At 42.3% G+C, this 20,910-nt stretch overlaps 1 protein-coding gene across 5 annotated transcripts in view; it reads left to right on the forward strand.

The window, feature by feature from the left end:
* Nucleotides 1-541: 541 nt before the first annotated feature.
* Nucleotides 542-20,910, forward strand: part of MAP3K4 (mitogen-activated protein kinase kinase kinase 4) — a 59,835-nt gene continuing 39,466 nt past the window's right edge. For all 5 annotated transcript variants that reach the window (XM_033144119.1, XM_033144121.1, XM_033144120.1 and 2 more), the window contains exons 1-2: nt 542-595; nt 19,001-19,188. In XM_033144119.1, the coding sequence (XP_033000010.1) occupies nt 549-595; nt 19,001-19,188 (235 nt within the window). In that variant the 5' untranslated portion in view covers nt 542-548. The remainder of the gene's footprint in view (nt 596-19,000; nt 19,189-20,910) is intronic.

The raw sequence follows: 20,910 nt of genomic DNA on the forward strand, positions 1-20,910 counted from the left end.
TTGAATCATTGGACCTGCGAGGAAGGCAGGATCCCGGGCGGAACGAAGTCGCCTTCCTCCCGCCACGGACACCCGGCTCGGCCTGCCGTCGTCTTCCCTCCCGCTCCCTTCACCCCCTGCCCGGCGGCCTCCCCTTTTCTCTCCCGGAGCTGCGCTGCTCGCTTGTGACTCGGCGGCGGTGGGACGTTCTGCCTTCCTCCTCCTCCTCCTTCCGGGTGGCGGCGCCCGGCTCCATTCCATTCTCTGACCACAGGAGTGAACGAGAGCGCCTGTGGCGGGCTTTGTCCCTAGACGCTCTCCGTACTACCGAGGCTCCCGGCTTCGCTCCTCTCGGAGCTTCTTTTCAAGATGGCGGCCGCACGGCTGGCTCTGCGCGGCCGAGTCTCCCTGCAGCCGGGTCGCCAGTGACGCCCTCCTTCTGTCTCCGTCAGTGCAGCCGACCCGGCTCTGCGCCCCTCTTCTTTCGCCTGCAGAAGGGCTCCCACCGCCGCAGCTATGCCAGCCTCGGTGCACGCATGAGAGAGGCTGCCGCCGCCGCCGCCCGAGCCATGGAGGAGCCGGAGCCGGAGCCGGAGTGTAGCGGGGCTGCCAAAAAGTAACGCATTGGTGGGGACCGGGGGTGAGAGGGAATAGTTTTGTTCGCTTCTCCTCTTTCCCCCTGCCGTTTAAATTGCAGCAGCCACAAGGTCGCCTCTTTGCACAGCAGGAGATTCTTGCATCCCCTTCACAATAGGCTCCAGTCTGCAAGCTTCCGCTTGCCCGGCTGTTCCTGCAAGGGAGCTTTTCTTTGGATGCTGCTTTGGCTGGGAAAGGGGTGGGAGTGGATGTCCTTCTTTCTGTTGTTCAGCTTCGCCGGTGACCTACTACGCTGATTTAGTAGCATTGCCTCTGGGGTAAAGCTGGGTTCTGCAGTTTTACAGTCTCGGGGACACCCGCTTCTGGGTAAGGGAATTAATGGTTAAAACAAGCAGACAAACCGAGGGACAAAACTAGGAGTTGACAGTTGTGTGTGTTTATTTGGACTTGTTGATTTTGGTGCAAGGGAGCATCTTGAAAAGTGTTATGTTCTGGATTTGGGAACCATTTTTAAAATGTATAGATCGATCCAGATGCAAGGTGCCCTGCATTATTATTTTTCTAGCCCAAGAAGATCCTTTTGAACCCCCTTTCCCATGGTGCAAATGAAAAGCGAAAGTGTACATGTAGCAGCCTAATCTTAGATATGCTTACTCGGGAGTAATCCCACTGGGCTAAGTGGGGCATGTTCTGAAGTAAAGGTGCACAGGATTGCAATGAAAATTATTCAGAGTGAAACTAGTGCAGCCTCTGATGTTTTCAGCCTTTTTTCAGGAGAAAGTTGAGAAGGCAGTAATTTTCTGATGCTTGCTTTATCTGTTGATGCAATAGTGGAGACAGCACCAGCGTGTCTGTGCCTCATTTTTAAAAAACTTTGCTTTAACTATGTGATCATTACAGTATAGATTGCATGAAGGCTGCTTAGTTGAATTCTACAGTTCCAAAGTGCCTCTGAGAAGAGGTAGATTAACAGTGCAGTCCTAAGCATTTCTGCTCACATTGTAAATTCAGTGGTGCTTGCTCTCATGTTAGTGGGGTTAGGATAGCATTTTAAATTGGGGTTGTGGAAAAGGGGACAAATACTTTCTTCAAATTAGTTTGTATAGTACTGGTAATTCAGTTTATTGGTTCCTTTTCTGTTATTTGACCAGAGTGTTAAAAGAAAGACAAAGATCTTGTGGGCTTCCACATAAAGGCTGAGATGCTATGATGCTATCTTTTTCTGCTCTTGCCAATGATGCAGCAAATAGGATATTCATCAAATTCTTTGCAAAAGTTGTTAACATACAGACTCAAGTTCCTTCCTGCTTTCTGAATGTGCCCACATTCATATTTCCTTCCATCCATGTACAGGTATTTAACTAATACTGTTGGCCAGACAATGTGAGGTTATATGTAATTGTCCCATTCCTCATACTATTTGTTCATAAGTTGGTTTAATGAAAATTCCACTGAGCACTACAATAATAGAATAAATTTTGTATACAGTCAGAGCACTGTAGTGTATCTTCAAGTCTGATTGACTTGAAACATATTGCTAATTGCAAATGGATGAAGGAAAATGCAAAAAAGCAATACTCTATTCCGCCTGCCTTGAACAGTGAGACCTGAATAAAAATTGGAAGGGAGTTCTACCTTTCGGTTTTAAAGGCCAGCTTGGCACCTACCTCTGTTTTGTGTTAACCTGTGAACAACCATATGAGATAGATAAAGCTGAAAGATAGTGTTTTGCTCTAGGCCACCCACTGAACTTTCATGGCTGAATAAGGAAATGAACCTACTGTACATCTGCAACATCCAACCCGAGGATTAATTATGCCTCCTAAAATTTAAAAGAGGGATGTGACACTGGCAGCATAACTCTATATACATGGACAATCAAGCTTCAGTAGCACTGGGACATGTGGGGGTGATTGTTTCAAATATCTATTATTTTTCATGTGTCGAGTTGGCATATAATTGCAAACTTCACATGATCACTGCATTTGCATCTCAGGGCTGGAAACCATACTTGTGTTAGTAGGAATTAACCTTTAGAGATGGGAATGAAAATAACTTCATGGATCTGATGTCTTCAGGTTTCCAGCTGACTGTCAAGCTACTGCATAACTCATAGTAATTCCCAAGCAATTAGTTCTCTTGCTTAGATAACATCCTGTTGATTCATTTTACTTCTCACCAGCAGGCATTCAGGAAATGCCTCTTTTGAAAAATCCAGTGGTGTATAGTCAGTGCAAAATGGATCATAAATGAAGAAGCTCAATTTTAGCAACTGGAGGAAAAAGCTTGGAGGGTACACATTTACTAGATTCATCATGTAATGATGATGAAAGTCACCTTTGTCAAGTGTTGAAAAGGAAGTTTTAGTTGCAATCATGACAGTGATGGTGAAGATTCTGGTGCTGATTGGCTGAGCTGGTGTGAACATTCCTACTGCTTAGGGAATAATTGTGCTCTGCTTCTGTGAAGGAAGGGGAAATTGTCAGGTTTTTTGGAATTAAAACTTCATACAAGCACTAGAGACTATACTATTTTTGTGATGATAACTGAGGAGTGAGTGGGGGGGGGTGTCCCAGGATAAAAGGAATAAAATGTGTGGATGGGACAGAGGCAAAGTAACAGAAGGAAGGGACAGAGAAGGCACAAGGGACTGAAAAATAGGCATCTGAGGAAAAGTTGTAGGTGAAGGAGAATTAATCATTTTCGGGGTTGGAAGTACAAAGAAGACATTCAGACAAGGAGGGGTTCTGGGAAGCTGTATGCTAGAAAAGAGAAAAGAGACAAGTTCTAGGGAATCTGGCCCAGTAAAAACATTAGCTAAAGAAAATGAGCTGGGGGGGAGAGGAAAGGATAAGTGTGGCTTCTGTAGCCTTGCTATCTGGCAATCCTAAGGGGTCAAGAGTAAGCCCCAAAAGCTGGAAATAGGAGACAGTTTTTGCATGCTTATACTGTATAAACTAAGCAGCACAGTCCATGGATGCAGGCTTTTAGTGAGCCTTTGATGTTGGACAGCAGCTAGTTTGAATGCCTTGTAACATCTTTGGGACAAAAGTGTCTTGTTCTTTAGAGATTCCCAGGGAGGTAGCCATGTTAGTCTGTTGCAGCAGAAACAGGAGAGACTTATGCCCATGTAAAGACTAACAAATTTATTATGGCAAAAGCTTTCATCAGCCAGTTCATCAGATTTACTTACGGTATTTTTATTCAGCAGATTTGCAGTTCACTTTTCAAGACCATTCTTTATAAAACAGCTTGCAAAATACACACAAAATATAATTCAAAACCATTTAACGCATATCAACTGACAGAGTGAACTGACTTCATGAAATCTTTTGCCATTTAAGATGCTGCAAGATTCTCTGTTTTTGTTCTTAGAAGGACTTTGGATTTGTGTATTCATTTTCAAGTTTTCCTGTGCTAATCTGCATGTTGCATTGCCATAGTATTATAAAAGCTAAACTATTGACCAGCATAACAGGCAATTTAATATGTGATCCATGGTAATGAGGCCTTTGAATAATAATAGGTGAAAGTGTGGCAACAAACCCTACGTCTGCATGAACGTGCAGCACTGTTTCTTATAAATGCAGATGACTCTCAGAAGGCAAAGTTCTGAATGGTGTTAAGGCTATGGTCCTGCAGCTTGTTTCCAACAGTGAAAAGCCAGCTGCTTCCAGAAAGCCCACAGGCAGGGTGTGAAGGCAATATCACCCACTCACCCCGATACTCCCTCCACCCCAACAACTGAAATTCAGTGACATACTATCTGATCATGGATGTTCCACTTAATTATCACAGCTAATAGCCATTGATAGGCCTAAGCTAATGGCATCATATGTTATGGCCGTGAATTCCGTAAGTTAATTATGTGTTGTTGTGTGAAGAAGCACTTTCTTTTGTCTAACCTCCTGGAAACAACTGATAATTTTAATTGGGTGATCTCAGGTTCTAGCATTTTGTGTAACAGAACCATGAAAAGCTTGCATAGCCAAGCTTATATTTGTGGCTGCTCTCCTCTATTAGCAGAGCTGGCTGGCATAAGAGATCAAGGTGCTGTTTCCTAGCAGAAAGTAGAATCAGCCTAATAGTCAGTGGATGCTTTTGCAAATAATATGTATAATCCTGAGATGTTTCTTTTATAGTTCCTGAGTCCAATAAATTCCTGAGTCCAATAAATAAAGTGAAACTCATAATTGTGTTGTGTCTAAAATTAAGTGCATATACATGCGCACATACAATAGAATTATCTTCTGTACATAACATGTAATCCATGTTGTTTACCAGGTTACTTATTGTTCATTGGTGTGTGCAATGTTGGCACAAGCAGAGGAGTAGAACGGTGTGTTTGCATTATCTTTACAAGTTGAATGGTTGTCAACAAAAATGGAGGGTGCTTTGTTTGGGTGTACGGTGTTCTGCAACATGGATGAAGGGGGCCCATGAATTTTCTGTTTAATATTCCTTCTAGTAATGTGGTTCTTGTTTATTCATAATCTGCATAATTTGGACATGAGTGTTAGTGTGGTCATAATTGATTTTCAGCAAATGAAAGCAAATACTTAATTTTTTTTAGGTTTTTTAGTTCATATTAAGGGGTTTTTCTCAAAACGGTTGAGGTTGTAATCTATTCTGTAGCTGCACACTGTGATTCATTTGCATCTCTGCTGTAAATATGGATTTGTCATTGTTTTAAGCATGCAAGTTAAAAACATTTTGGGCCTGCCTGCATGTGTGTAGGCCTTGGCAATGCATTGATACATCATCTAGGACTGGTATGAGGGCCAGACTGCAATGGTGGCTTCACCCGGCAGTATGTTGTGAGTGAAACTGCTGCCGCTCCTAAGTCCCCCTGCCACCAGCACCCAGTGCACCAAGGAAGAAACAAGTAGCAGCCAGGTGCTGGTGGTAGAGGGACTCAGGAGCGGCAGCAGTTCCACTCACAATATACTGCCAGGTGAAACCGCCATCTTGGTCTGGCTCTCATACTGCTGAAGGAGGAACAAGCTATATCAGCCAGAACCTATGTAGCTTGTTCCTCCCTTGGCTGCCCGTACAGGCCGGCGGCTCCTTTAAACCTCTCCGTTGAGGGACACACGACTGCCCACCCCTTAGCATAGAAGTCTAACGTAGCCCTCACCCTGCCTTGTTAATAAAGATGAGGGACACTTAACTATTTCAGTTTGCACTAGACTCTTGGAAAACACATTACTAATTTTTTTTCCAGTTTTACACCAGACTAGCATCTTTCCTGACCACCCAAAAATATACTTGTGTGCTTTGTGAGTGTTGAAACATTTTATAGCATATGCATTCAAGCACAAGAAGTTTTCAGAATTGTATCCATATTGTTATGTGGGTGTAATTCTGAAGTGCTGATGTGAAAGTGTTTGCTGTATAATTTATGAAACAGGTTTTAGTGCTGGATAAATGTGTTTATAGGGCTGGAGAGAGAGAACAAAGCTGATTATGTAAATAAGATACCAGTCTGGGAATTTAATAACTTGTCAGACTGAAAAGTTGTTGGTGGTGCATACAGTTATATACATCAAGTTATTCCAACTCTACAATTCTGCGATTCCTTGTCCCATGTCAAAAGTTGGCAGATGCTGTGTTGAGACATTTGGTTATGAGCTTTTTACTTTCAATGTTTAACCCCTTTCATTTCAACGCTGACATCTGTTCTAACCCTCAAGGTTTTACTAGGAGCACTAGGTTACATTGGTGGGGAGCCAATTTTGAGCTAGTATTAGTAGCTAATCCAAAAATTGTAGTGCTTGAAGCAGTCTAGGCAAACCCACCAAACAGTGTCCAAGGAAGCCCCCTTCAAGCCTTTTCTGCTTCAGAAGCTTGTCAGTTTGGCTCTGCTTCTTGACAGTCAAACCGTCTCCAGGATGTTCCCAGGCCACTTCTGCAACTTCAAGGTTTGAAGTCAGTCTCCTATCATACTCACCAGAGGATGGTGCTACATAGCAATGGTGAGTGTACTGAGCAAAAATGAGGATGCCAGTCCCTTTGAGCCTACCCATGTGCTGAGGGCATCCTCCAGTTTCTTCCACCATCACAAATATAACAGGCTGTGACCAGAGAAACTCTCCAAGGAAAAGCATGTTATTAGTTATGTAGAATACCATGAAGCAGAACATAATTTCTATGAGTGCTTACATAACCTGATTTCCCCAGACAACTGATAGTATAGTGATGGTACTGATTTTTCTTAAAAATTGTGCATTTGATGCATATGATACTTCAGTTTCACCATACTCAATACAGTGATACCTCTGGATACGAACGCTTCATGTTGCGTTTTTTTCAGGTTAAGAACGTGGCAAACCCAGAAGTGTTTACTTCCAGGTTTCGCCGCACGCACAAAAACGTTTCTGTGCGGTTTGCGCATGTGCAGAAGCGCTGCTCTGGTTGCGGACTTTTCGGGGTGCAAACGGCACCCCAGAACGGATCGTGTTTGCAACCAGAGGTACCACTGTACTGTATAAGCAATTTAGTAAGGTATTATATTTTTATATTCTGATTTTTCAGTTGCCTAGAAGATTATTTTTCAATATCCAGTTACTTGGGAAAGAAGGTCTTTATGCAATCTGCATTGGTCTTTCTTATGGTATTTGAACTGGAACACAGGAAATCAGCTTAACTTGCACCTGGCCCTCTTTATCCATCTTTCCTTCTGTGGCATGCACCCTGTGGAGAATGGCAAAGCTACAAATGGAGCAGATTAGAGTTGTAATGTGGCTTCTGCACTACCAGTGCTGGCTGAATTTCCAAGTGCCCAGAGGTTCCTATTCTATTTGTTATATAAGGCATTGAATAGCCAGACTCTAATCTGTTGAGGAATTGTTCTGAAAATTTCGCTTTTGTAATTAATTTGACATTACCATACTTCTCATGTTTATTAATTTGGAACATGCATGATTTTATAGTGCATGGTCTGTGAAAATGATTCAGGTGATGCTGTTGCAGCAGTCACAGCAAAAAGAATTAGTTTGAACTGCGTGGCTTAATTAGTGCTTTCAAGGCTGCCTGTATTGTTATGCAACCCAGTAGTATTGGCCCTTGTGGAATGTAGACTTTGCTGTGGTGGCAAAACAACATCTCTATGTTAAAGGAAAATATTTGGGTGCATGTCAATAGAATTTCATCCTTAGCAGCAAAATGGTTAGCTTTAACTATAATTGAGAGCATGTCTACATATTGCTCTATTGAATTGCATAGAACAGGGATCCCCAAACTAAGGCCCGCAGGCCGGATACAGCCCGAGGGACTCAGTTATCCGGCCTGCGGTGACTCCTGCCGCCCGCTGCCGCCGCCCGCTCTTACCGGCGTGGCGCGGCTGCCCACTTCCGGGTCGGCAGAACACCAGAAATAGCTTGTGCACATGTGCAAGTGTCATTTCCGGCACACTTCTGGGTTTGAGGAGGCCCGTGCACACGCACACAAGCTATTTCTGGTGCTCTGCCGACCTGGAAGTGCGCCGGTAATAGCGTGTGCACGCGCATATGGGCGCACGCTCCCCCGCCCTCTGGCCCGCTGCGCGATTGGCGCTGGAGGAACCGGCCTGAGGCCTGGTAAGTTTGCCAACCCCTGGCATAGAACTTTAAAAATATATGTTTCTGATTTTGGTGAAATAATGAATTGGATTCTGGGTAAGTCAGTTGCACTTAGGACCCATTGAAATAACTGCGAAAAGTTCGTAACGATAGACTACATTCATATATGCACTTACCTGGAATCAAATTTCATTGAACTGTGTGGAAATTACTTTTGAGTAAACATGCATTGGATTGCACTGTTAGTGAAGACTCATTGGTTTCAGTGGGAACTAAGTTCAACTGACTGACTTCAGATCCAAGTTCCAAGCCAGTGTATCTTAAACTGAAGTAGTCCAATAAATTGTGAATAAACATTGGTGTTTTCTGTTCAGAAATTGTGCATGCTGCCTTCCTAGAAGAAGATATTGTAAATGTAGATAAGCATTACTGGTAAGTGTTTGGTAAGAAATGCAGTCTTCTAAGCTAAAGGAAGAAGAATTAATTATAGAAAGTGTGGTATTTTTGCTAAGCAGAAAAAAGTGTTGTAAAGCAACTGACTTGGTTAAGACTTAAAGCAAAAAAATGTGAGCAGAGGAGCGTGACCAAGATGATGAAACAATGGTCTGGAAACCAAGCCTTATGAGGAATGGTTGAGAGAGCTTGGTATGTTTAGCCTGGAAAAGAGGAGACTGAGGGGAGATAAGAGTCACTTTCAGGTATCTAAAGAGCTGTCACATGAATAATGGAGCAGGCTTGTTTTTCTCCTGCTCTGGAGGGTAGGACCCAAACCAATGGCTTCAAGTTACAAGAAAGGAGATTCTGACTAAACATACAGAAAACTTTCTGACAGTAAGAGCTGTTTGATAGTGGAACAGTCTCCCTTGGGAGGTTGTGGACTCTCCTTCCTTGGAGGTTTTAAAGCAGAGCTTGGATGGCCATTTCTCATGGATTCTTCAGTTGAGTTTCCTGCGTTGCAGAAGTTAGACTAAGTGATGCTCGGGGTGCCTTCCAACCCTACAATTATATGATTTAAACCACAGTACATCTTAACTCAGAAATGGCAACCACAGTTCAGATATCGTTTCCAATTCTGTAAGTAGGCAATCTTTGGATTGTGCAAACTAGTGTTGTTGTTCAGGTGTAATGTGAAACTGGGAAGATAAGGAGGGCACAGGCAAATTGCGGAGATGAACAGCACTCATTCATGTAATGACAAGACATTATTTGGTGTTGCATCTGAACTGAGTCACTTTGTAAGCCCTTTGCCATATGAACAAATAAATGTCAATTGCCTTTAGTTAGAGGGCCTGTATTTTCAAACTATCAGTATTGAGAAAAAATACATGCATTTTATTCTGTTGTGATTATTTATCAGCGCTAAAAGTGAGCTATCCACTCAGTCTTCATGCAAAATATAAAACTATTCAGATTTCAGATAAATGGAGTACAGGTATCTTGTAGGTCTGACTGACTGGAACAGTGAACAGAAATACTCTACACTTCAATATTTTATTGCAGGTCCCACTTGTTAATACAGTTGTACCGGTACCTCAGCTCCTGAATGCCTTGGGAGCTAGAACGTTCCGGCTCCTAAACGATTGAAAACTGGAAGTGAGTGTCCGGTTTTCAAATGTTCCTTTGGAAGCCGAACGTCCGGCAGGGCTTCCGCAGCTTCCGATTGGCCGCAGGAGCTTCCAATGTCATCAAGAGGCTTAGGGGCTAAAAGTGCTTAGATGCAGCCATTACTTCTGCTGCTGCTCTTGCCATTAACTTCTGATGTTAACACTCCTATTTTTTAAAGTTTTGTGGATAATTAGTTGATACACTCTTTTGAGCAGGATTTGCAGTTATAAATTGCTGTATTTTTCTGTCTATAAGACGTCCCCATGTATAAGACGCCCCTATTTGGGGGGACTCAGATTTAAGAAAATGGGGGGAGATCCTATCCGTGTATAAGACACACCCCTAATTTTTGACATTCTTTTTAGGGGGAAACCTAGCCTTATACACGGAAAAATACGGTAGTTGGTCAGTCATTGTTCATGCATCCTGTAAGATTAATGGTAAAAAAATAAAATGGAGATGGCGACATGGATGTACGTCTCTTCATTTTTCTTTTAGATAGAATTTTAAAAGCCCTTACTAGTTTTTCCATCAATTTCAAGTTATGTTGTCTCAGAATATTAAATCCTTTGTATGTCGTACTAAAGTTTGATACTTGAATGTGGAGAAAAAAAATATATTTTTCAGTTTCTAATCTTGCCAGTTACAGAGAACCAAGAGTTCTGATTACATTCTTCTGTTGTGAGAACATGAATTGCTGCCAGAAATGCTAAAGGGTTTTATTTGACTAGCTAGTGATCTCAGAACCACAGAAGGCTGCTAAGTACTTAAGTATTTTACAAATTCTGCTCATGTCGCAAACTAGAGCAAATTTCTTTTTCCTCCTACTCCCTGCCCCCCGAGAAAGTATACATTTTTACTGGCTTTACTTCTGCTGCAAGTCATTAATGACTACTGTACTCCCATCATCATCATCATCATCATCATCATCATCATCATCAAATTTTATTACGGTCAACGACCAGCACACATATTAAAACATAAGAAATACAATTTAAAATATATTTTAAAAATGTTAGTCTGACGAGATTTATCATAATTAATTCGTTATGTAAAATATAATTGGATAATAATTGCACTACATCAAATAATGAATCTGCAATTTGGTTACTTCTCTAACTCATGTCATAAATTGGTTTGGGTGCCACCAATTTGGGCGGACCGAATCTTAATGGCATTAGCACAAAATTTTGCCACCTTAGCTGTAACATACGAATTGGAATCTGAGAGAAGCCATTTTATATAAAAATCTTCAGAGCGTCCTGGGAAATCTACCAATAACGTATAAATAAGTTCGTTCCGTACGTCTTCATAGAAACAGCATCGGAAGAACACGTGTTCAATGGTCTCTACTTCTCCGGATTTACACGGGCATAGTCTGTCACCCAATGGGACCCGCCTAAACTTCCCTTGCAGTACAGCGGATGGCAGAATGCGATTTCAGGCCAGGGTAAACGCTCTTCTATGAGATGGTATCTCAAGATGAGTTAGATACCTAGCTGGGAGAGACAAATACCTCCCAGTATATCTAATATCCTTTTTCCATCTGTCAGTTTTGAGGTTTAAAAACATGGTGCTGCTTCACTTATGCAGTATTCTCCCCTTTATAAGCAAGGCAGGTGCTGACATAGGCATCATTTTGGTTTTCTCTGCTTACCTAGGCATTTTAAGTGTCATAGCTTATTATTTTAGCAGCCTCTGCTTGTTTTAATGACTTGATTCTCTGTTTTTATATCGCTTAGTTTGTGTTGTATGTACCTGGCCTTGGTGGTGCAATATAAAAGTAGTTCCATTTGACCAACAATTTCACATTTTAGTTCTTTAATAGCTACTTTCTAGATATGGTAATATAATACTTAATTTGTAGATGAGCCCTAGAGCTTTACATCTGTTTGACTGATAACATCTGATCAATCATGGGTATCTTTCCTATTCCTTTGCAGTGAAGAGGGATGCAGATAATTATTTCATCTTCTATGTAATTTTTCTGTCATTCTTGAATTGCATTACAGTATCATCTAACAGTCCAGTTGCTTACTGAAAGCTCTTGTTTCTGACGTATTTAAACAAGTGTTTATTGCTGAGTTGGTTGTAATGTTTAAGCAAAAATTTCCTCAAAATATTTCCCATTTGGGCATCCACATCTCCATCACTGACTCTGCTCATCCTATAAATGATTCTTTAAAGAAGGCTATGGGAGAGAAAGTGAACTATTTTCAAGTTTTCACAGTTGTTATGCTTAGAGTCAAATTTATGCAATAGTAGGGAGTCAGTCTTACCATTTTGGTCCTTAACTTTGATAATCACCTGATACCTTTTTCTGGACCTGCTGTGGGGAACAGCCAGAATCTGAAATGAAATAAATTTGCTAATTTTCATTTTGTACTCTAGTTCCTTTGGAACTGTCACCTTTATTTTCTAAATTGTAAATATACTTTGCACAAATAAACATTCTTATCTCTTCTGAGTTGACTTCATTGTGACAGAGGAGAGGATTGTTCTTCATTAGCCTGACAGATGGTGACATTACAAGTCAGTTCATTTTTTCTCAGACATAAAATAAGCACTTGCTCTTTTATCCAATTCTCTTGGCTTAGACTGAGTGATATTTAAATGTCAGCAGTGGTATTTTGCAGAGATTATAAATTATGTGCTGGTGATACTACAATAACTTCTTAAGATTTTCATACTAAATTAATTACCTCATAAAATTTAATAAATTTTAATGCTGATCTAAATACTCTCCAAACATTTCATATCTGGCTTTTCTTGGTCTAGAATACTCTTTAATTGGAAACATTACAGAGTAAGGTTAGCTTTACCAAAGATAACTGGGAGCAGACTGAATGGAGTGACAGAGGAACCACCGTATCTGTAACAACAACAACAACAACAACAACAACAACAACAATTTATTATTTATACTCTGCCCATATGGTTGGGTTTCCCCAGCCACTCTGGGCGACTCCCAACAGAATATTAAAAACACAATAAAAAATCAAACACTAAAAACTTTCCTAAACAGGGCTGCCTTCAGATGTCTTCTAAAAGTCGGATAGCTGTTTATTTCCTTGACATCTGATGGGAGGGCGTTCCACAGGGCAGGCGCCACTACCGAGAAGGCCCTCTGCCTGGTTCCCTGTAACTTGGCTTCTCGCAGTGAGGGAACCCCCAGAAGGCCCTTGGAGCTGGACCTCAGTGTCCGGGCAGAATGATTGGGGTGGAGACGCTTCTTCAGGTATATCCAGGCCGAGGCCGTTTAGGGCTTCAGAGGTCAGCAGCAACATTTTGAATTGTGCTCGGAAATGTACCAGGAGCCAATGTAGGTCTTTCAGGACTGGTGTTATGTGGTCTCGGCGGCCACTCCCAGTCACCAGTTTAGCTGCCACATTCTGGATTAATTGTAGTTTCCAGGTCACCTTCAAAGGTTGCCCCACATAGTGTAACCCTTCTGCTTGCACCAACCCGAGTGAAGGGTGATGAGGGCCATGAAAAAGATGATTTTCACTGTGCTATCTCCATGCCCTTCATCATTACATAGACCAACTTAGGATCCAGCAGATCTTGACTAACCTAGCTCTACCCCCCAAAATGCCTCATTTTCAGGGGTTTCTGCCGAGCTCTGCCTACCCACGCTTTTTGCGGATGCATTGTGGACCTCTGTAGCAGTGGAGGCCTCCTGCCAACAGAACCCAGTGGAGCTCAGTGCAATCAGGTGGTTGGACATCTCCACCCTCTTCAGCTGAGCAAATTGGGGGTTAAGATTGCCTTACTCCCTTGTTAGGATGCATTGTAATATAACCCAGATGGTATTATAAAAGATAACATTTTTTGCATGTATTTCTCCTGGTAAACAAAAGCACAAGTGAAATTTTATTTTACACTAATTTGAATAATGCCTCTGACATCTAGTTATCTATCTTCAGGGGGAAAGTTTTAACCTTTATTTTGTCTTTAAGATGCCATAGATGTCTTTAAGATCTGTAGAGAAAGGCTCAGTTGCCATATTGTCCTTTTTATATATAATTCATATTTCTTGTCTCTTGGAAAATTCTGCACCTACCCAAAATTTGAACTTAAGTACTGTCAGGAAAACCCCCTCACCGCAGCAGGTAGCGTTCCCGGGTCATTTGCAGTACAGGGAACCACCTTCCCCAGTACACAGTTCGTCGTTCCCCTCCAGTGGGGAGGGGGAGATAGAAGCAGGAAGTCGGGGCAGGGACTGTGACAGGGTTAGAGAGCCTCAGCACCAAGCAGGAAATGGGGAACAGGGACCTTTTCCCGCACCCCAATTTCGCAGGGAGGAAGGACGTGGAAGGGGGAGGCGGGGGTTCAGGATCCCGCGCCTCATGCTGGACCAAGAACCGGAAACGGACATTCCCGGACTCTGCAGAGGGATGAGCTGGACGTCTTTACTGTAACTCCACTGTAAATATCTGCACAATAAAGAACTTAGTTTTTAGAAGTTCGGAGTTAGCCTGATTCCTCATGAGCAACCACTGAGAGCTCTTACAAGTACACCCAGTCTTTTATTTTTCCTTTAGCACTTGCTGCAGCTATAAATTGAGAAGCTGGCATATTCTTGTAGCACTTTGTCTCAGCAGTGGAAGCTTCTTTTAACTTCCGTTATCATCGGATTAGCTCTTAAAGGATGCTGATGCTGCACAGTTTGGTAACTTCATGGGCCCCCCTCTTATATCTTTAGCTTCAGCTGTGGCATCAGCAGCTCTGGGGCTGTAGCCGGGCTCAGGGGTTCTTTCATCTCACAGCCACAACAGGTGCAGTAGGGGAACAGGGCCACTCCATCTAAATACTGTATCAGCTTCTGCTGTCCTTGCTGAAATTGCTGCGGCTAATCTGGTAGCCTGCAGTGACAGTAGGAACTGTGTACAGTACTGTAATAAAAATATGTCATTTTTCATGCAGCTATTACTGTAGCTTCCCCATTGTCTTGTGTTGATTTTGTTATCGGGGAAACTACTGAAGGTAGCGTGAAGTTACAAGAAGGTGCATAGATTGTAATTTACCTGTTACGACAAGTAGTGTATATCCTTTTACTTACTTACTTACTTACTTACTTATTTATTATTATTATTATTTGTTGTTGTTGTTGTTATTATGCCCCACCCATCTGTCATTGGAGAGAAGTCACCGGGGTGCTTAATTTTCATAAACTGATGTCCAAAAAGCAGTAAATACATATAAATGCATGTTGAAGCTTAGTTAAGTAACTGCAAGGATTCTTTCACTGAACAGTTTATAAAGTCTTCTAAATAATAAATGATAAAAGCTGGGCAAAAAAATAATAATTGACGATTAGCTATCTAGAGTTTAAAAAGAAGAACCAGGTATTTTAAAATGAACATGAGTGTCTTGAATCCTGCCAGGGTATTGAGAAAGCTATCAGAACACCAAGGTACGAGAGACACAATTAAGTATAATAAATAATAATAATAATACCATGTAACCAAATTCTTTCCTTTGGGTTAAATCCATAATGAGGCTAGGAAGTGACTCAGTTCTAAGCTATTCTCTCGAGAGTGCTAAATCAATTGAAACATGACAAAAGTGAAACTTAATGCAGAATGCGTTTACATAGCAAGTTGACAATATGAATTCTAGATAGTGTTCTGTCATGAATTTGAATCTCAAATGTGGGCAGAGCTGACTCTGGTAAAAGCATAATCAATTGAAGTCTATAAACAGGACTGCAATTAAGTTTGGTGGTTGTGGATGAGGTTTTAAGTCTGCGGAAATGAACAAGAAAAATATAAGTGATTTCAGGCAAATTGTAGATCGGAACAAGTTGGTTAAGCATGTGGTTTAGCAAGCTTCTGTTGCCTCACAGTGAAGTAGGATTTATTTATAATAATGCTATGCTACCTCATTACCAAAGTTCTCTGGGCTGCATAATTTAATTGGGTTACGGTAAAATGCAGTAAAAATACGACTACAGTGTAAATAGAAATGACAGCACGGATCAAGCAATAAAATTAAAGCACAGACAGGTCTTAAAACTTCAAAAAGCCAAAATCAGTTTTGAAAGGCCAGCTCTTGCTTGATGGTGGCCTTTAACAATGACCTCAAGGTGTGTGTAGGAACCTGTGAGAGGAAGGGACCTTTCATGGAACCTGGCTGAAAACTGCTGAGGTCTTTTAAGGTCAAAACCAACACTCTGAGCTGGGTCTGGAAAATGACTGGAATCCAGTGTAGCTACAAAGCAACTGGCATAATGTGTTCAAAACATCTAGCCCCAGTTAACAACCTTGCAGCCCAGATTTCTAGACTGTTACCATAATAAAGCATCTTTCCAAACATTCTTGTGATCCCTAATCATCATATGTTGCCCTTGTCTGCTTCATAGTGATTTTTCAAAATAGTAAAACAAAATTTTGACACGCAGAAACTTTGTGAGCCAGATCTTGAGATGGTATGTCTGCCTTATAGCTGCAGTTGTTTGTGTTTGCATTTATTTGTGGTTCAGATAAGTCACCTCTGAAAGCTTTATCCCAGGATCAAATAGAGCAGTGCACTTTGTTTTACTGACCTTTGTTTCTTGTTGCATGTAAGTGAAAGAAAGCTATCATTAGCATTTAAGAAAGTACCTGGAAGGTTTAATAGCGTCTGTGGATTAGTTTGCCATCCCTTTCACAACTAGGTGCATACAAGTTTCATAAACCAGAAGGCTGATTTTGATGTAAAAGGTAAAGGTAAAGGGACCCCTGACCATTAGGTCCAGTCACGGACGACTCTAGGGTTGCGGCGCTCATCTCGTTTATTGGCCGAGGGATCTGGCGTACAGCTTCCAATTCATGTGGCCAGCATGACTATGCTGCTTCTGGCGAACCAGAGCAGTGCACGGAAATGCTGTTTACCTTCCTGCCAGAGTGGTACCTATTTATCTACTTGCACTTGACATGCTTTCGAACTGCTAGGTTGGCAGGAGCAAGGACTGAGCAATGCGAGCTCACCCCGTTGCGGGGATTCGAACCGCCAACCTTCTGATCGACAAGCCCTAGCCTCTGTGGTTTAACCCACAGCACCACCCGCGTCCCATGATTTTGATGTATATCCTCCCAAAGTTTCTAGTCCTTCCAAAGTATTGCTCTTTCTTTCCATCTACATCTCATGGAGCTTTCAAAAGTTGTACTTCCCACTCTAGTACACAAAGAAAGGCAGGAGGGGGCAGCACCATAAAAAGCTGTGTTGGTCAGTTGAGCTCAGTATTATTTATGCTGATAATGCAGCAGCTCTTTGGTTTCTCAGGCAGGCATTTCTTCCAAGCCTGCTTCCATATGTTGCCTTTACTGGAGATGCAGGGAGTAGGAACTATGACTTCCTGCATGGAAAGTGAGTGTTCTGCCTCTGGGTGGCTGTTCTCCATAGTAGCAGTTCTATCTCATTAGCTCAGTGTTTTTCCAACGTATTTCCGACTGTGGTCCCATTCCGACCTTGTTTCGTTCCTGTGCCCCCATCCCAGACTTAGCCGGGGGGGGGGGGCAGTGGGCAGCGGGCACCTGCCCCCCCAATAAGTAAAAGTCAATACAAATATGAGCTTCTGCCCCCTAACAAAAATCCTGGCTATGCCCAGGCCCCCCTCCTACTGGTAGAAAGGTAGTTATTTAAACGTTTGTAAATAGAACATCTTTTATTTATAATTATTATAATTTAGACAAAATACAGCTGCGTAGAATGATAGGAACATAATGAAATATTGTTGAAGCAGAAAACATAGAATCATAGATCTGAAAAGGGACCCCAAGGGTCATCTTTCTACTGCAACCCCCTGCAATGTAGGAAACTCGGCTAAACTCATCCATGACAGATGGCCATCCAACCTCTGCTTTGAGACCTCCCAAGGAAGGAGAGTCAAGATCCTCCCAAGGGAGAGCCATCTTCCATGTATTATAAAAAGTAAACACTTATTTGACCCCAGTTATTTGAGACAGAGGGGGGGAAACCTATAGATACAGTCCAAAAGGTGCACAGGAAGTTCTGTATATGTGGGAGAATTTTTAAAAGCAAGTGGTCCTCACTGACCTGGTGCAAAAATATTTGTCATCCGGAGGAGCCCTGGCTGCCTACATAAAATACTATAGCCCCCCCCACACATCCTTACCTGGGAGTAAGGCCCTCTGAACTCAGAGTTGACAGCAGCATCAGACGACCCTGCTCAGCTAGGCGCTGGGGTGGATTTCATCTTGCGCCTTGCAGAGCCAGGCTGACGATGCAGATGGCCCTGCACCCCCTCTGCAACATCCAAAGACCCTGATCTGCTAGGTGCTGGGGTGAATTGTACCCGCCTTGCAGAGTCAGGCCCAGGTTGCCATCAGGCCCAGCACTGGCGGCAGCAACGAGCAGCTCTGGCTCACTCAGCCCTACCCTAGGTCACCTGAAGGTTCTGGATCGCGGGCTCTACAGGTCAAAACGGGAGCCTCAGCGATCACCCTCTCCCACCAGAAACAAACCATGACTGCTCCAAGAAAACACACATGGCAAAAAGGAGTGTTGGTCCCTGGTGGGCCGCCCCCTTACCCACTTGCGGTTGGCCAAGCAGATAGCCAGCCATCAGGATTTTTTTTAAAAAATCATTTTTTAAAATTCACTTCTCACTTCCTTCTGTGGCCCCCTAGCCTACTTGGTTTTCACCTGGGGCCCCCTTGGAATATCCTGGGGGGCCCCCGTTGCGAAACACTGCATTTAGCTAATCAGATAGCTTCTGGCCCTCAAAATATCTGGGGTGTGAGACTAGATACTTCCATAATGGAGTATCTGTTACCCTGTTACCCTGCCAGCCAAGCAAGGGGCATGTGAGTGTGTATGTGCATGGGAATTGGTGTCCCATGAATGATTTAGTAGCACATGACATTCACATGCAGAGAGATGTGCTTACCTTCATTCCTAGGCATGTAATGCAATTCTAATCATTTTCTGCTTGTCTTGTGCTACAGAAACCCGTGACCTTTATTATTTTATGGGCACAAGAGTGTACAAGGTACCTTACCATGCTCTTCTAAGAATGTTACCACTTCTAGCTTTTTGTTTGCTGATAAGTGGGGAGGATTTTTTGTGTGTGTGCATTTCCCAACTTCAGACAGAAAAGCTGGGGTGGGGGTGGGGAACTGCATTGTTGGGAGAGTTGCAGTATGTCACATGGGAGTGGCAAGTGTACAGAAAGTTCACAATGATAGGGTGGAGACACACTAATGGGTTACCTTTTCTAAACTGACCTCTATGTCTTGATTCCTTTTGCTACTTAGGCAAGACAGTAAGTCTGAAGATGTCTCTGGCAGGATCTCCGAATCTGATCCTGAGGACTTGTCTGATGAAGAAAATGCTGAAACTTCCTATGGAAACTCTCCTCCTAGCACACCACGGCAGAATAAGCGCTCGTCAACGAAGCATCTGAAAAACAGTGTTGGGAGACCTACCGGCCGCTTTTTAAGAGGTATGTGTGTGATATGCTGGATATGATAGAAGTTGTAGCCCAAAACAGCTAGAGGGCTCAAAGTTGACCAGTCTAGCCCAATATTGTCTACTCTGACTGGCAGTGCCTCTCCAGTGCTGTCTGGGTATAGAAACCCTTTCCCCATCGCCTCCTTCCAGAAAACTGGGGAAAACATGGATTGCCAACTACTATGCTGTGACTCCTCCCCTGTTAATACTGTATATTCTGGCGTATAAGACTACTTTTTAATCCAGGAAAATCTTCTCAAAAGTTGGGGGTTGTCTTATACGCTGGGTGGAGAATCTATATTTTAACTGGAAAAGTTAGGGGTCGTCTTATACGCCCAGTTGTCTTATACGCCGGAAAATACGGTAGCTCTGATAGTGGCTAAGAGAGAATCCTTGAATATAGTCACCTGTATATCCTGTGGGACAAATGTGTCTGACTGCTCCCCTGAGGATTAGATAAATCATTTTTTCTACAGAGTTTTGTAGTAATGATGCAGGTGCTTTCTCCAAGAAATCACACAGGAAGTTTATCAGAACACCCTTCATTGCCATTGTGTGCATCCATATGCACAACATTAGTATTGACAGGTATTTATTTTTCTGTGCTGTGTTGATGATATTAATGATTCTGCCCAAATCTCACATTACTGCTCATACTAACGTAGCTCACAAACAGTACAGCATGCTAGTTAGTGTTTTTTCTTGTAAGACAGCTGCATTCTGTGAATATAAGAAGTTCATCTAGTTTATGCTGCTGTTTCATTGTCATCATACTAATTGTTAAAATTTATAAAGTGCTGCAGAAAGTTTAGACTAGAGTACTCCACATCATCTTGTAATCCTTAACACAACAGATTAGAGTAGGTCAATATTTTTTTTAATTCCCATATAGATGAATGGGATCTGAGGCTGATAAGAGTGTTTTTCTATGACCACCTAGCAAGCTCATAATAGGACTTCTGATTTGTAGCTCATTCTCTTAGCCACTGTGCTAAACCTGCTCTCCAACTAGGTTGAACATATATCACTTAGTTCCTTTTTATTTCATGTAACAGGAAGAGAGAGTTCACCACCCTCTGTTAAAGCGGTTAGTGGTTCAGGTACAACATGTATAGTATGTAATTTGTGATTCATGGCAAGAGCAGCACAAAAGTTTCCCCTGTACAGAAAATTCATGATTCTGGAAAGTAGAAGAAATGTGTGGAAATGGGAACAGATACTGCACTGAAACCTCCACCTGCCCCCAAGAGCATTATATCTTTACCTTTTTTTAAAAAATAAAAACCTATACCAGTAGTATAGAACTCAGAGATGGAACAAACTGCTACAGCATTTTTCTCCAACCCTCACAGCCTGGTAGTTTCTGTGAGAGGGCAATGGATCTATTACAATTATATCCCCCTAATGCCTAGAAGTGTGCAAAAATGGTTGCTAAAAACAACTCTCATTCTCTATGCAACGTTTTCTTTTTTTGAAACTTGTTAGGGTAGGGTTGGATGGGTTAATAACACCTAATTGTGGAGGGTAGGGGGAGAGAGCAAAAATCCTTCGTCTCCCTTCCATTAGACTTATGCTCTCATAATTGCTTCTTAGTCACTCATTCTAGCTGCCATGTGCAGCAAAAGAGATAATTGTAATGAGAAGTCAATTCTCATAATTACAATTAGTACCACAGAATGTTTCCATTAGCATGGTTTCAGAGCTAAACCTATTA

Source organism: Lacerta agilis, chromosome 3, assembly GCF_009819535.1.
Source record: "Lacerta agilis isolate rLacAgi1 chromosome 3, rLacAgi1.pri, whole genome shotgun sequence".
Lineage (NCBI taxonomy): Eukaryota > Metazoa > Chordata > Lepidosauria > Squamata > Lacertidae > Lacerta > Lacerta agilis.